The 15,379-nt window shown below is 36.8% G+C and overlaps 1 protein-coding gene and 5 non-coding genes across 6 annotated transcripts; 2 read left to right on the forward strand and 4 right to left on the reverse strand.

Moving 5' to 3' along the window:
* Nucleotides 1-118: 118 nt before the first annotated feature.
* Nucleotides 119-200, reverse strand: Trnas-aga (transfer RNA serine (anticodon AGA)). The gene has a single exon. It is a non-coding gene; the product is annotated as a tRNA-Ser (tRNA).
* A 1,286-nt stretch (nt 201-1,486) lies between these two features.
* On the reverse strand, nt 1,487-1,568 carry Trnas-aga (transfer RNA serine (anticodon AGA)). The gene has a single exon. It is a non-coding gene; the product is annotated as a tRNA-Ser (tRNA).
* A 1,655-nt stretch (nt 1,569-3,223) lies between these two features.
* Trnas-aga (transfer RNA serine (anticodon AGA)) lies at nt 3,224-3,305 on the forward strand. Its single transcript has one exon. It is a non-coding gene; the product is annotated as a tRNA-Ser (tRNA).
* A 1,184-nt stretch (nt 3,306-4,489) lies between these two features.
* Nucleotides 4,490-4,571, forward strand: Trnas-aga (transfer RNA serine (anticodon AGA)). The gene has a single exon. It is a non-coding gene; the product is annotated as a tRNA-Ser (tRNA).
* An 865-nt stretch (nt 4,572-5,436) lies between these two features.
* Nucleotides 5,437-5,518, reverse strand: Trnas-aga (transfer RNA serine (anticodon AGA)). The gene has a single exon. It is a non-coding gene; the product is annotated as a tRNA-Ser (tRNA).
* A 1,009-nt stretch (nt 5,519-6,527) lies between these two features.
* On the reverse strand, nt 6,528-7,481 carry LOC132555922 (uncharacterized). Its single transcript, XM_060220300.1, has one exon. It carries the CDS (start codon nt 7,479-7,481, stop codon nt 6,528-6,530), a length of 954 nt encoding a protein of 317 aa, XP_060076283.1.
* Between the last annotated feature and the right edge of the window lie 7,898 nt (nt 7,482-15,379).

The following is a 15,379-nucleotide window of genomic DNA, read 5'->3' on the forward strand; positions in this document are numbered from 1 at the left end:
TCAAACAGACAGCACAGATACAATATGCTCCCAATTATTCGATCATGGAGCATAAAACACTTTTCACATTTACAGTATAAATGAATTCCAGTTAAATGGCGCAGTATAAAAAATATAGCGTCGTCGGCAGGATTCGAACCTGCGCGGGGAGACCCCAATAGATTTCTAGTCTATCGCCTTAACCACTCGGCCACGACGACTTGGCATACAATGATATTCCATTGTATTTACTGTAACTCTCCAACTTGTCGTTTTATTTAAATAATTATGTGATGTATAATTAATTAATTGTATGTTAGCCTTAGTTACCTACACGTAGTGTCTCCGTGAACGTGATATAAAGATGTTTTCTGAATCACTTAACTTTCATTATATACACAGTATAATGTGTCGAATTGCTGATTTACTTATGAAAAATGCCACAAAGATTTTAAAACGACTTATTATTTTTTTCAGATAAAATGATTGACATTCTTTAAAAGAAATGATTGAAATGAATGTCTTCAAAGACTTTTAAACGACAAGGTGAGTTTTAATATACAAAGAAATAATGTCCCAAAACTGCTGGCACAGACAGGCAAAAACAAGGAAATGTCAGAAAAAAATCATATGCTGACTTTTTTTCACAAAGATTATGAATGTAGGTTAAAGTAGTATGATTATACCGAAACGAAATCGACATCTTATGTACCAAAATTGTTTATTTTACCATCATTATCATTACAATACTTAACAAAACATTTGTGATTTAAACACTAAGTGTTATGAACTATTTCACTTCTGTGTGATGACAGGGATTTTTTCTATTTCTTTAATAGGTTTTTGTAACATCGTTTTAAGAATCTCTGTTAACACTAAGTATGAATAGTATGTTTACGGTGACTATTGAAATCTAAACTCAGTATGATTTGTGGGCTAACTTCAATATCTCGAGGATGGTCGTTACTCTAGTGACATGTCTATAACGACTGAAAAATTAAAAACTCGAGATGTTTTGTCTGACTTCATTATCTCGAGAATGTACCTGACACTTGTAACATGTCTATAACGACTGAAAAATTAAAAAACTCGAGATGTTTTATCTGACTTCAATATCTCGAGGATTGCTCTGACTTGAGTTCCGACTAAGGTAAAAGTATTTCATTAAAAAACTTTCCAGACCGAGGTAGGAATCAAAATAGCTCTGTTTATAGAACATGTTTGTACTGTGTAACCTAAGATATAAGGTGTATGATTCTATCACTGTCCGAGGCGATTTGGGATTCACGGGAAGCTGAGGTCGCCCCGCCCACTGTGCTTTCCGCATGATGTTCAGTGGTGTAGCCACCAGCCTCAACCAATAGACCCTGATTCATGTGTCTTATCTTATTGTGGACGTCAACGAGTCGTTCATATTACAAAGTGAGATTACGCATATAACTTTATTCATCTTTCGATAATCGAAAGTCGGACATTATTTGAGAAAAGCTGATACAAAAATGTATAGCGTCGTCGGCAGGATTCGAACCTGCGCGGGGAGACCCCAATAGATTTCTAGTCTATCGCCTTAACCACTCGGCCACGACGACTTGATATATGTAATGGTATGACAACTGTCAATTCACTTTCCCATGAAACTGGTATACGGACAATCTGTACTGTCGTCGTTGTGTCATTGAACAAGACACTGTTCAGAAAGACTTGCGACGGCCTCCCGTGTGTTGTTCGGTGAAATAGCCACCATTCGTTTATCAGATTATTAGAACACTTCGCTTTACATCTGAATATTAAAATGCTGATTTTAATCAAAGAGGTCTTTATTCAAGTTTCACCTCACGCCTCCACGCACACCCAACCTTACCCACCCCCTAATCCTCTACGCACACCCAACCTTACCTATCCCCTAATCCACCTCACGCCTCCACGCACACCCAACCTTACCCACCCCCTAATCCAGCTTACGCCTCCGCGCATACCCAACCTTACCAACCCCCTAATCCTCTACGCACACCCAACCTTACCTATCCCCTAATCCATCTCAGGCCTCTACGCACACCCAACCTTACCCACTCCCCTAATCCACTTCACGCCTAAACGCACACCCACCCTTACCCACCCCCTTATCCACCTCACACCTCCACGCACATCCAAACTTACCCACCCCCTAATCCTCTACGCACACCCAACCTTACCTATCCCCTAATCTATCTCACACCTCCACGCACACCCAACCTTACCCAACCCCTAATCCTCTACGCACACCCAACCTTACCCAACCCCTAATCCTCTACGCACACCCAACCTTACTCACCCCCTAATCCACCTCACGCCTCCACGCACACCCAACCTTACCCACCCCCTAATCCACCTCACGCCTCCACGCACACCCAACCTTACCCACCCCCTAATACACCTCACGCCTCTATGCACACCCAACCTTACCCACCCCCTAATCCATCCCACGCCTCTACGCACTCCAAACCTTACCCACCCCCTAATCCATCCAACGCCTCTACGCACACCCAACCTTACCCAACCCCTAATCCATCCCACGCCTCTACGCACACCCAACCTTACCCAACCCCTAATCCATCCCACGCCTCTATGCACACCCAACCTTACCCACCCCCTAATCCACCTCACGCCTCTACGCACACCCAACCCGCCCCACCCCCTAATCCACCTCACGCCTCTACGCACACCCAACCCGCCCCACCCCTCATCCACGTTATCGTCAATTTGACGGATTGGAATTCAATTAAGTATCTTAGTAGATAGCATGTCAAGTGCCTTTTTATTCATATATTATAGTTTTATGTTTCAAATTTCAAAATGACTTATTTGAATTCAATTTTTTTTATTGTCTTTTGTATTCAATAAATGATCAATTTGGATTTAGAGAAATTCAAATAATATGTTTTATACAAATGATATTTTTCCACTTCAAATGTTTTTTATTTGAATCTAAATGAACGCATTAAAATCAGCATTTTAATATTCAGATTTAAAGAGAAGAGTTCTAACTATCTGATGTGATAAACGGCTGGTGGCTATATCACCGAACAACACACGGGAGGCCGTCGCCAGCCATCCTGAACAGTGTCTTGTTCAATGACACAACGACGACAGTACAGGTTGTCCGTATACCAGTTTCATGGGAAAGTGAATTGTAGATTTAAGAAATAAATATTCATTATCTTTCATATCATCAGACAGACAGTTGTCATACCATTACATATATCAAGTCGTCGTGGCCGAGTGGTTAAGGCGATAGACTAGAAATCTATTGGGGTCTCCCCGCGCAGGTTCGAATCCTGCCGACGACGGAATATTTTTTGTACTTTCGATTATTGTCAGATGCATTAAATTATATGCGTAATCTCACTGTAATTAATAATATGAACAATTCGTTGACGTCCACAATCAGATAAGACACATGAATCAGGGTCTATTGGTTGAGGCTGGTGGCTACACCACTGAACATCATGCGGAAAGCACAGTGGGCGGGGCGACCTCAGCTTCCCGTGAATCCCAAATCGCCTCGAACAGGGATAGAATCATACACCTTATATCTTAGGTTACACAGTACAAACATGTTCTATAAATAGAGCTATTTTGATTCCTACCTCGGTCTGGAAAGTTTTTTTTTTATGAATTACTTTTACCGTAGATGGAACTCAAGTCAGAGCAATCCTCGAGATATTGAAGTCAGACAAAACATCTCGAGTTTTTAATTTTTCAGTCGTTATAGACATGTCACTAGAGTAACGACCATCCTCGAGATATTGAAGTTAGCCCACAAATCATACTGAGTTTAGATTTCAATAGTCACCGTAAGCATACTATTTATAGTTCGTGTTAACAGAGATTCTTAAAACGATGTTACAAAAACCTATTAAAGAAATAGAAAAAATCCCTGTCATCACACAGAAGTGAAATCGCTCATAACACTTATTGTTTAAATCACAAATGTTTTGTTAAGTATTGTAATGATAATGATGGTAAAATAAACAATTTTGGTACATAAGATGTCGATTTCCTTTCGGTATAATCAAATTACTTTAACCTACATTCATAATCTTTGTGAAAAAAGTCAGCATATGAATTTTCCTCTGACATTTTCCTGGTTTTTGCCTGTCTGTGCCAGCAGTTTTGGGACATTATTTCTTTGTATATTAAAACTCACCTTGTCATTTAAAAGTCTTTGAAGACATTCATTTCAATCATTTCTTTTAAAGAATGTCAATCATTTTATCTGAAAAAAATACTAAGTCGTTTTAAAATCGTTGTAACTTTTTCATAAGTAAATTAGCGATTTGACACATTATACTGTGTATATAATGAAAGTTAAGTGATTCAGAAAACACCTTTATATCACGTTCACGGAGACACTACGTGTAGGTAACTAAGGCTAACATACAATTAATTAATTATACATCACATAATTATTTAAATAAAACGACAAGTTGGAGAGTTACAGTAAATACAATGGAATAATATTGTATGCCAAGTCGTCGTGGCCGAGTGGTTAAGGCGATAGACTAGAAATCTATTGGGGTCTCCCCGCGCAGGTTCGAATCCTGCCGACGACGCTTAGATTTTTTTATACTGCGCCATTTAACTGAAACTCATTTATACTGTAAATGTGAAAAGTGTTTTATGCTCCATGATCGAATAATTGGGAGCATATTGTATCTGTGCTGTCTGTTTGTCGATTATCAACATAAACCTTGCCCATACATATTACACCGTAAGAGGTTGGGATTTCATTTCTGGCATGTGTGTTTCTTGTGACAAGACCTTTCTGGTAGCTTCAAAAGTTTTGACCATGTGACTTTGACCGTGACCTTTGACCTACATTTGAAAAAAGTTAAACATTGGCCTCAACTATTGCACAATGGAGACGTAAGTGTTTTAAAACGTGTGCATACAAGTAGCATATGTCTTACACAATGCAGTTTAAATTTCCACTTCATAATTTTGTTGCAACCGGAGGCATATTTTTTCATAAAAAACACTTGTTTATCATTTAATAATTCTAGAAAATGAATATCATTGTAATATTATAATATGATACAATATCATTGTAAATCGGATTCCAGTCATCGTAACATACATATAAATAATGTTATCATTAAAACAAGACTCTCTCCGTCACCGTTTTACAATGATATTCATTTTCTAGAATTATTAAATGATAAACAAGTGTTTTTTATGAAACGGTTGTAACAAAATTCTAAAGTTGTAAAACACTTACGTCTCCATTGTGCAATGTTTAACTTTTTTTTCAAATGTAGGTCATAGATCACGGTCAAGGTCACGTGATAATCGACAAACAGACAGCATAGATGCAATATACCCCCGATTTTTCGATCTGGGAGCATAACGCGCTGATTTCTTATATTCACATTTTGGGTAAATGGATTTCAGTTAAATGGCGCAGTATAAAAAATCTAACGTCGTCGGCAGGATTCGAACCTGCGCGGGGAGACCCCAATAGATTTCTAGTCTATCGCCTTAACCACTCGGCCACGACGACTTGTTAAAGTCCATCATCTCGGTGCCTTCCCATCGTTACTTCTGTACTTATCTGTATACAGGTAAGTTTTACAACATATACTTATAAATATTTCCGAATAATTAACTACATTTTGTCTACATTACCTGTACTTAATTTCGAGTTTTTGAAGTCATCATTATCATTATACATTATATATTTATGTTGTTGCTATTTGAAAGTATCGGAAAAAATTCAAATGATGATTTTGCTCAATATACTTCAAAATCAGAAATGAAATTAGTATATTTATTTATCTACAGTAAAGGTAGGCGGTTTTGTTGTTTTGTTGTTTTCCTCCTTATTCCGATATCACTATCATGGTTCTTTCTTTGAGGACTAGTCATTATCATAAATAAAAGACGTTTGTAGTTCTCAAATATCTAATTTGGTTGTTAAGCATAAACAATGGGTTAACAGTGCATATTTTGTGGTCAGATGTGCATTGTTGATGACTGAAGGTAGTTATAATAACAATCCCGACCGTTCTAGAACAGACGGCGACAAAGCGACAATACCAGACATCGGGTAATCGAGAATGCGACAATAAGAAATAAAAGGACGGGGCACCGAAATAATAAAAATGCGAAAAGACATCCGAAAGAGAGCGAGAGTGCAATACGGGTTGGTGAACCGGATAGGAGAAAGGTAGACGAAATGTATCTCGTCGTATTATCATTTCATCACATTGTCGCTATGTCGCTATGTCGCAATGTCGACATTAGGTCGGGAAAGAGATTCCTACCCGCTAATCATATTTATGACGAGAAGAATGATATTAACTCCAAAGTCCATAACGATTTTATTCAATAAATTAAAATAATTATTCAACAAATATGAAAATAGACTCTTTTACAATCATTCACGAACATTGTCAATTGATTGAGTATTATAAATAAGATATAGGGAAACACGAGGTATCATTTTCGGACTTGATTGTATGATTTACCCGAGATGGCAGTAACACACATCTGCCTGCCGCCAACATAATCTATGGCATCAGTTTCGTGGTATTGTAATACACATACCGAGCGATTTGTCCGAAGGTCGTGTTCATGGATTTTATATCTTTCGGTGAGTGCGTGAGCGCGTGCAGTTCATACCAAAGATGTATGGCATAGTTCTCATTCCAATCATATATATCTCTGTAAATAAGATGGCGGTCGGGACCGCTTGGATAATTCAGGGTCCTTTCCTCAACGTGTATTAAGTGCGGGAATTGATACTGTAAGTTGTAAGGTATAATTGAACTATGTTGGTCCCATTCTCTCTCTGTAAAATTATGATATGTTTCCCGCCAAATATTCAAAAATGTTGCGTTTTTCTTAGAGACGATGATTCCGTTATTTAGTCTGCCCGGTGATCCGTGATACTCCAAACCCATTGTAAAGTCATATTTTCTTAATGGGTCAAAGGACTTTAACACAATGACGTCATTTTCAAGAAATATTCCACCTTGTTCCTTTAAGACATCAAGACGGATGAGGTCGGATTTGTGTTCAGGGCGTTTCACCCTGTGACCAAATATGGAAGTTGACGGATAAGTCCTGATCACTTCTATTTTGATGAGTTTCCGAAGGGTCTGCCACCAATTACCAACAGGGTCATAGTCACAATGGAGGTAGATGTGATCCGGACGAATAAAAATGGCCGCCGACTTTATACTCAGGAAATGATGAAATTGTAAATACACTCGTTCTCCGATCCACGTGAAGTGTACAATGTTGGGCACTACGTAATCATCAGCCATTTCAAGTAATGACGTTTTACGTCCTGTCGGTGACGTCACCATTTTCAACAGAGGTACCTGTTTCTGTGGCGGTATTTGATTACCGTTATAATAAAGCAATCCACCGTCGTAAGACCACGTGATCATGCATATCAACACAAGAAACGTCACCATAGCAACCGCGGCGAGAAGCTTCTTTATTTTCTTTCGTGACATGTTTATTACACGAAATAACGCCACCTGTTCTCAAACATCGCCAAACCGTGATACAAGCAAGCATTCACCGTTCTCCATGCAAAATACTCGGACATTCTGAAAAGAAAGAAGGAAAGGTTTTTATTCAATCTTTAATGTTTTGTGAAAATATTTCTTGTATGAAAATAAGAATGAATGATATACATAGAAGGAAATGAAGCCGTATACCTTTTGTTAAATATCTTGCATTATGTAACTGTTCAGATCGCTTTCGTGTACACGGTCCGGAGTGGACATTTCAAAATGGCGGCCAAAAATTATACTGTGGTACCGATCTTTTGGTCCCCATTTACTATCAATTTCTGTGGACTAATGTTTATTCTCCGGAATGTTGGTACCACGAGAGACATGCTGAAACCATCATCTTTGCGGAAAGAGGAAACGAGCTTCAATTTTCTGTAATTTTTAATCTGCGGTTAATTACAGGAATTCTGAATCAGGTTTTAATTTTTCTGCTAGGTTTCTTTTCTACTCTTTTAAGTATCGTAGTTACAACTTTAAACTTTAAAAACATTAAAGTCCATGTATCGTCTTATCACTACAGTAAATATTTCTTTAAAACTGAAAAATACTTTTATACTGATGAACTGAAAATACGTTTGAGACAATGCAACGGAAATTCGAAACATTGCCTGCGTCCTCCGTTGACCCCTGTCTTCACATCAGCAGAAAAAATGGTAGAAATATTGGTATAAAATGATTTAAATGAAAACTACAAAACTACATGTAAAGAGCTAATTCGGCAACTTCAAATTCATCCCATATCTTCATGTATATAACACATTTATTTTTTTGAGAATGTCGTCGCTTCTTTCTTGGGTTTCCGATGAAGCTCAGATTCGAAATGAACAATAATTCTCTTTCATTTCTAATTTTTACCCTTGTTCATGAGCTGGGTAACGATTCAGTAAAACTATATCAAAGTCAGTCACTTGAAATCATCATTAAAATTCAATACATTCGTGTATAGTTGTTTGAATTTTTACACGGAGCCATCTAATTAGATCCCCTCCAGACCACGTGCACTATCTCTTTAACAGCTAGGTAACTAGCCACATATTTTTAAAGCTTTTGACAAATGATAAAATGATATAAGTTCATCTAAAAACATCAGTTTTCACGTATATCAACATAGTAAAAGTTTAAACATCACGTGAAGATCTCGTGTAATTTATTGAATCATCAGACTAAAAAATACCCAAAGATAAAAATTCTTAGTAGATATAAATATCGCCAGTGGAGGCAAGATTACGAGAGGCTTTTGTCAGTTATAGGTTTAGGGTATGCTTTTCAACACAATTAACACGAGGTTCTTGTAAGCGTACTGTGCCAAGGGACGTAACTCGTGATTAAAATCTGTAAAGTCATGACGTGCAGAGAAAAGTTAATTGGTTCCAGAAAGACGTCATCAAAATCTTACTTTAATGTTTGTATTCGTCCATCCGTTCAACTGTAGATAAATCTTCGTTCGTTCGTTCATTCATTCATTCATTCGGGAATATTACTGAAACATTCACCGTATCAAAATGATATAATTCAGTTGACCCGAGTGTCATGTCGTCGTCCGTGCTCAATATGTCTGTCCATTGAATTATTGAGTAAGTACACCGTCCGTACTCTATATGTCTGTCCATTGAATTATTGAGTAAGTACACCGTCCGTACTCTATATGTCTGTCCATTGAATTATTGAGTAAGTACACCGTCCGTACTCTATATGTCTGTCTATGGAATTATTGCTTTAGTACACCGTTCGTGCTCGATATGTCTGTCCATTGAATTATTGAGTTAGTAGACCGTCCGCACTCAATATGTCCGTCCATTGTATATTGAGTCAGTACACCGTCCATGCTAAATAGGTCCGTCCATTTAATTATTGAGTCAGTACACCGTCCGTGTCAGTACACCGTCCGTGCTCAATGGGTCCGTCCATTAAGTTATTGAGTTAGTACACCGTTATGGGGTTATTACAATGTCAGTTGTCTATCTCATGCACGTTCATTGATTAATGGGTCCTATACATCTTCCTACATTTTCACATTGATTTCAGCCCTTTGCAACGACAAGTCCTAGAAGGACAAAACAGCTTGATAATACAGTTTAATTCTTTGTTTGACTATAAGGTAAAAGTAAATAGTTTCGATATTATTTTGTCTAGTCGTTGTCACTCTGTACACTGAACATTCTCTTGATATTGTGCCAGCATTGCCAATATCACTTTTACAATCTTAAGATAAGTAATACTGTGTTACTGATTGAGATAAGAAGGATATTTAAACATACATTTTCACTTTGAAAAACAAACCCTTTCATTTATAACAATGGTGAGATCTGCCTGTCACCTCGTCTTATCACTACCAGATTTAACCATGTTCGACCCAGGAGATCTAACTCCATGTTAAAGCTTGTTATTGTTACCCTTTTGTTGTACAACAAAAATAGGTGTAGATCTGAACTATCTCATTTATTGTCGCTAATATCCAGAGCTTTTAGAAAGGCATTAAAACAAATCAACGATATTTCTTGTTTTATTATTTTTTGTTTTTGTTTTTGTTTTTATTTTCTGGTTTTGGTTTTTTGTTTGTTTATTTCTATACTTTTATTTTCATTTTTCAAGTACTTTTTTAAAATGACTTTTCTTTATTTTGATTTTAAAAAGGTATAAACATCAAATACATATGGATCTTATTTGAAAAGTTTATGAATCCTAAGATTCTAGAGAAATCACAAACTGTTATATTTTCCGTGGACATGGCGTTTTCATTATTGTACAAGTATATCCTCTTTTAACAGAGGTACTTTAAGTAAATGCATATAGACAAAATCCTACCCGCTTTAAGCTCATAGATTTGACTGATAATTTAGATGAAATAAATTCCTTATTTACAATCCATTAACGTATGAATAACTCTCCTAATATATAAGTCCACGGTTGACTTATTTTGAATAAAAAAAATAAATCTCCCGGATGGAAGGTATTCATTGAGAGTCTAAATCCGAGATATGACGATTTCTCGTACATAGATGCGGTTTTCCTATGAACTCGTTTTTAAAATTAAGCTAATTTTCTGATGATAGAGTTTGACATATATACTATCGAGCAAGGCTTTTCACTTGCTAGAATATCTGTCACAAAGCAATTAAATATCACTTGTACGTGGAATGTAAATTATATGTGTTAAATGTATGGGTGAGTTTATCTACTCCGAGAGTGAGATATATATATATACGCTTTGTCTAAATACGGCCATACATAATTACTTATATCATGCAGCACAGGACTTGTTTAGACGGAAAGACTATCAAGTTCTTATTAAGTTAACTATGTATTATATACGTCCCTGTTTGTGTGGTACCTGGCTATGCGTCTCTCTGTATATGTGTGTGTGTGTGCACGTGCGTGTGTATTATGCAATTTTATTGGTTGTGAATAATTAATTGCATTTGAAATTAGAAACAAAATTCCGTTCTGATTTGTCACGTTGAATATTGAACGTTAGATGAACCTGGTATATACGTGCGAAAAACACCTTCAAACGGCCACTGGTGAATACTGCTAATGTGTATATACATTATTCATGGACATCCTGATGACAAGGGTAGACAGAGTAAGTCTTCTGTATCCTGGTGTTTGATATGGCATGCAGCTGTATCAAGGAAGTGGAATGGTGACAATTATCTGCAGTATGACAGTGGATATGTGAGAATGTGAGAATGTGGCAAGGGTGCCCTCTGTCTGGCTTTCTTTCTGTCTGTTTGTCCGTCCGTGTGTCGGCCTATCTGTCCGTATGTATGTCAGTCTTCTACTCTCTCTCTCTCTCTCTCTCTCTCTCTCTCTCTCTCTCTCTCTCTCTCTCTCTCTCTCTCTCTCTCTCTCTCTGGGGCGGGGGTGGCTGCCTTTTTTAAAAGTTAGACGTTAGACTAGGTTTGATCACCAACGGATAATATTCTATAATTATACATGTTGGAAAAAACATTTATATAGTAGAATACACTATACTTTATGCTGCCACTACATGGAATGGGGATGAGAGGCTTAAGATAGAGTAGAAGTTTTCGGGTGGGGAGGGGGGAGGGAAGGGGAGGGGAGAGGGGGGAAGTGTTTGTTAGATATGACATGTATACAGAAAGGAAATCAAACTACTAATTGTCACACTTAGACATGTTGGAACATACATACCATATATAATGATAGTTACTATTATGAATAAATAGTATGTGCTGAATTACGATCTTCACGTAGAATTTCTAATACATATATATATGCTGTAAGTAATGAACGTTGGGTTACTTACCTGTCTCTACACGTGTTTTAGTCGCACCTGCAACATATTCTCCTCTACATGATCGACAGAATCTCCCTGATAACACAAACACGTATATCAAATGTACACCGCGGTAATCCGGGCTTTAAACACCCGTATATAAATACCCGGACACCTACCCTATCGATAATTACTATCTACCGGTTTCCCTGCAATTGTGCGGTCTACACACTGTCGCCAAGGTGCGTGCCTTTCCATAGAAGTTTCGATATATTCATTATACATCTAATTGGCACAGAAAATAGCTTCGATCAACAGACGATAATCTAAATTAGCGAAAGGTAAAACATATCTAGACTAATTATGTTTTTTACGGTTTAAACAAATTTAACGAGAGTTAAAATCTAATGACGCGTGTGTATGTACATATAGGTGTATACAACTACAGTCTTTATTTATCTTTGACCTTACACCTTACTCGGTCCGACTTAGCTCCCCCACACAATAACAGTCATAAAGACCTGGGCATTGAAACCATGTGAGACCTACTTACAGCGATTTACAAGGTGTTTTATACATACACCAGGCTAAAGACTTGTGTCTTTAGTTATACGACCGACAGAATCTCCCTTAATATGTTTCTTGTCCACTTCTTGTTAAATGCGGAATTTAACACAAATTGTTACCATAAGCTAAATATTTCATTAAGTAAATGACGGTTGTTTACTTTTGTTTTGGTTCTTTTTGTATTTTTGTTTGTTTGCGTGTTTTTTTATGTGTTATAGTTTCGGCTTCGCCTGGATCAAGATTTACAGGAAATTTCATTTCAGAACAGCAGCGACGATGCATAAAATATCTAGATCGCTAACAAACCATGACGTCACGTGGGTCAAAACGTTGTTTAGCACATGTCTATGACGTCACGTTGGTCCAAACGTTGTCTCACTCGGAACCCCTCGGGTGTGCTTCACAACACCTCGGATGTAAGCACTCGGAACTCCTCGGGTGTGCTTCACATTAGTCACATTCGAGGAGTTCCGAGTGAACGTTGTCTAGAGCATGTCTATGACGTCACGTGGGTCTAAACTTTGTCTAGCACATGTCAGCATTTTATGACATTGATACCATAGAATACAATCTGTATGTTGTTACAGTACATTATAATGTCACAAACGAATTGATTATTCTTTCATATAAAAAAGCCTAATATAGTAACAATAGCGTGAATAGAGAGTTTCTCTCTTCAAAGGATCGTTTGGACATTGCTGAAATATTGGAATGAAATAAAATCCATTTACTAGACCTACAATATTTGTCAAGTTAAAACTCCCATTATGTGTTCATATAAAAGCAGTGTTATAAATAACGTGTTTATTCAAATCTGTCTTTTGTCGGATCATTATCAATACAATAGACCTTTAATTACAGACATTTAAATATTTTCTCTTTACACCAGGTTTCGTTATAATGTGTATCCAAATCTGTGTTTAAGTGAGAGTTGGACATTGGAAATTCATTTTAAAAGACTGAAATACAATATAAATATATACATATATAGCTCTTACTGATGTTTGATCGAGGAGGGTGACATTATTTCTATGAAATACATGTGTATATCAAAATGGATAAATAATTTTTTATTCATGCATGAAATAAAAAAAATAAATTTAGACTCAGCAATGACTCATATTTATGTATAAATAAATAAATAAATAAATAAATAAATAAATAAATAAACGACATCCATTTTCCTTTAAACTGGTGATAACAAATCATCGTTGATTTGTACGGATGTTATTTTGTCTAACCATGTTGTGATGATGGGAGAATTGATGACGGATGCCTCACCATATATGGGTTGGTTCGTTGGTCGTTGGTGCTAGAGATATCATGGAGGGCACCATATATGGTGCTAGAGACATCATGAATGGCACCATATATGGTGCTAGAGACATCATGGGTGATACCATATATCGTGCTAGAGACATCATGGAGGGCTCCATACATGGTGCTAGAGACATCATGGTGGGCACCATATATGGTGCTAGAGACATCATGGAGGATACCATATATGGTGTTAGAGACATCATGGAAGACGCCATATATGGTGCTAGAGACACCATGGAAGACGCCATATATGGTGCTAGAGACACCATGGAAGACGCCATATATGGTGCTACAGACATCATGGAGGATACCATATATGGTGTTAGAGACATCATGGAAGACGCCATATATGGTGCTAGAGACACCATGGAAGACGCCATATATGGTGCTAGAGACATCAGGGCAAGCATCAAATGAGGTGACTGGAAACATCATGGCGGGTTCCACATTTGTTGTGGAAACACCTTTTTTTCTGTCATGTTTCAAGGTATTTTTTGTAACTCTCTCAGGTTATTTCATAAAGCGACAGTTCAGATTGACCTATATATTCAGGGCCCCAAAATAAAACGATAATGTCGCGGAACTCCCATAGCTGTAGTCTTTATTTATTGGAGATGAATGCAAAATACACTTGATAAAAAAGGAACACGCTCATGAAAAAAAAAATCTTTAATTTTCTTTATTTCGTGATAAAGGTTGTAGAGTATGATACAATGTCAGAAATATTGGAATGATATTTCATGAAGAACATTGAAATTTCACATGACAATCATCTCACAGATGCATGTAGGACACTCTCACTTTTCGATTGGTAAATCGTTGCTAACAAAAAACAGAAAACTATCGACTTTGTTTCACATTAAAAAAAGAGTAGAAGGTGGAAAAAGTTAAAATATTGAATTTGTTGCTTACAAAATCCTAAAAAGAAATAACTAATTTTCATCAGAAATGGAAGAAAAAGAAAGTTAAATTGGTTTTCATCAAGGAGTGCTAAAAAGGAGAACGTTTCAGGTTATTTCTAACAAGAGGTTTCAAAGTTAAATGAGTTTGTTTTCGTTTGGAGATGTGAGAACAGAGAAAATTAGGACTCGCCGATGTTCAAACGCTGATATTCAAATCATAATTATGCTGTGGTCTAAACCAAAGTCCGTTGTGTATTACCAGCTCATGAACTGCCAAAGGCGTAGGAATAGTTTAAGTGCTATACTCAATGGAAGTTATCTCCCTTTTCAACACTAAGCAAGCAAAAATCATAAATCATTGATTTGCTTGTTAGTTGGCATTCATGGTCAGTATGAATGCCAACTGGATAAAGGCAAATTAAAGAAGAAGCAGGTATAACTTGTTGCATAGAATTTGTCCTGATCCATTTGGCATTCATATACCAATAAATGTCATCTGAATGCAGTTCAATGCGTGCATAATTAACAAATATATAAGAGGGGATTTATATTCCAGTTTCACGTAGAAATGTCCATATTCCACGATAATAATCGATTATGTGATAAAAAGGATTTTAAATTTGTTTCTGTTTTGTATGTGTTTAAGAAACTCGTCACATAGATTACCTCACTAGAGGCCCGTTAAAATAAAAAAAAATCATAGACTCGTTTTTTAAATCTCAGATCAAATGGAAATTCACGTGAGAGTCTAAATATAGCTTGATAATTATTATATCTGACCTAACTCTATAGTATTAAAGTAATAG

The sequence above is a fragment of the Ylistrum balloti genome, unplaced genomic scaffold (assembly GCF_031769215.1).
Source record: "Ylistrum balloti isolate Yb309-2 unplaced genomic scaffold, AGI_CSIRO_Ybal_v1 Utg370528, whole genome shotgun sequence".
Taxonomy (NCBI): Eukaryota; Metazoa; Mollusca; class Bivalvia; order Pectinida; family Pectinidae; genus Ylistrum; species Ylistrum balloti.

What these genes read in the sequence shown, in the direction of transcription:
- LOC132555922 (XM_060220300.1), bottom strand. Translation starts at nt 7,481, where the DNA reads ATGTCACGAAAGAAAATAAAGAAGCTTCTCGCCGCGGTTGCTATGGTG.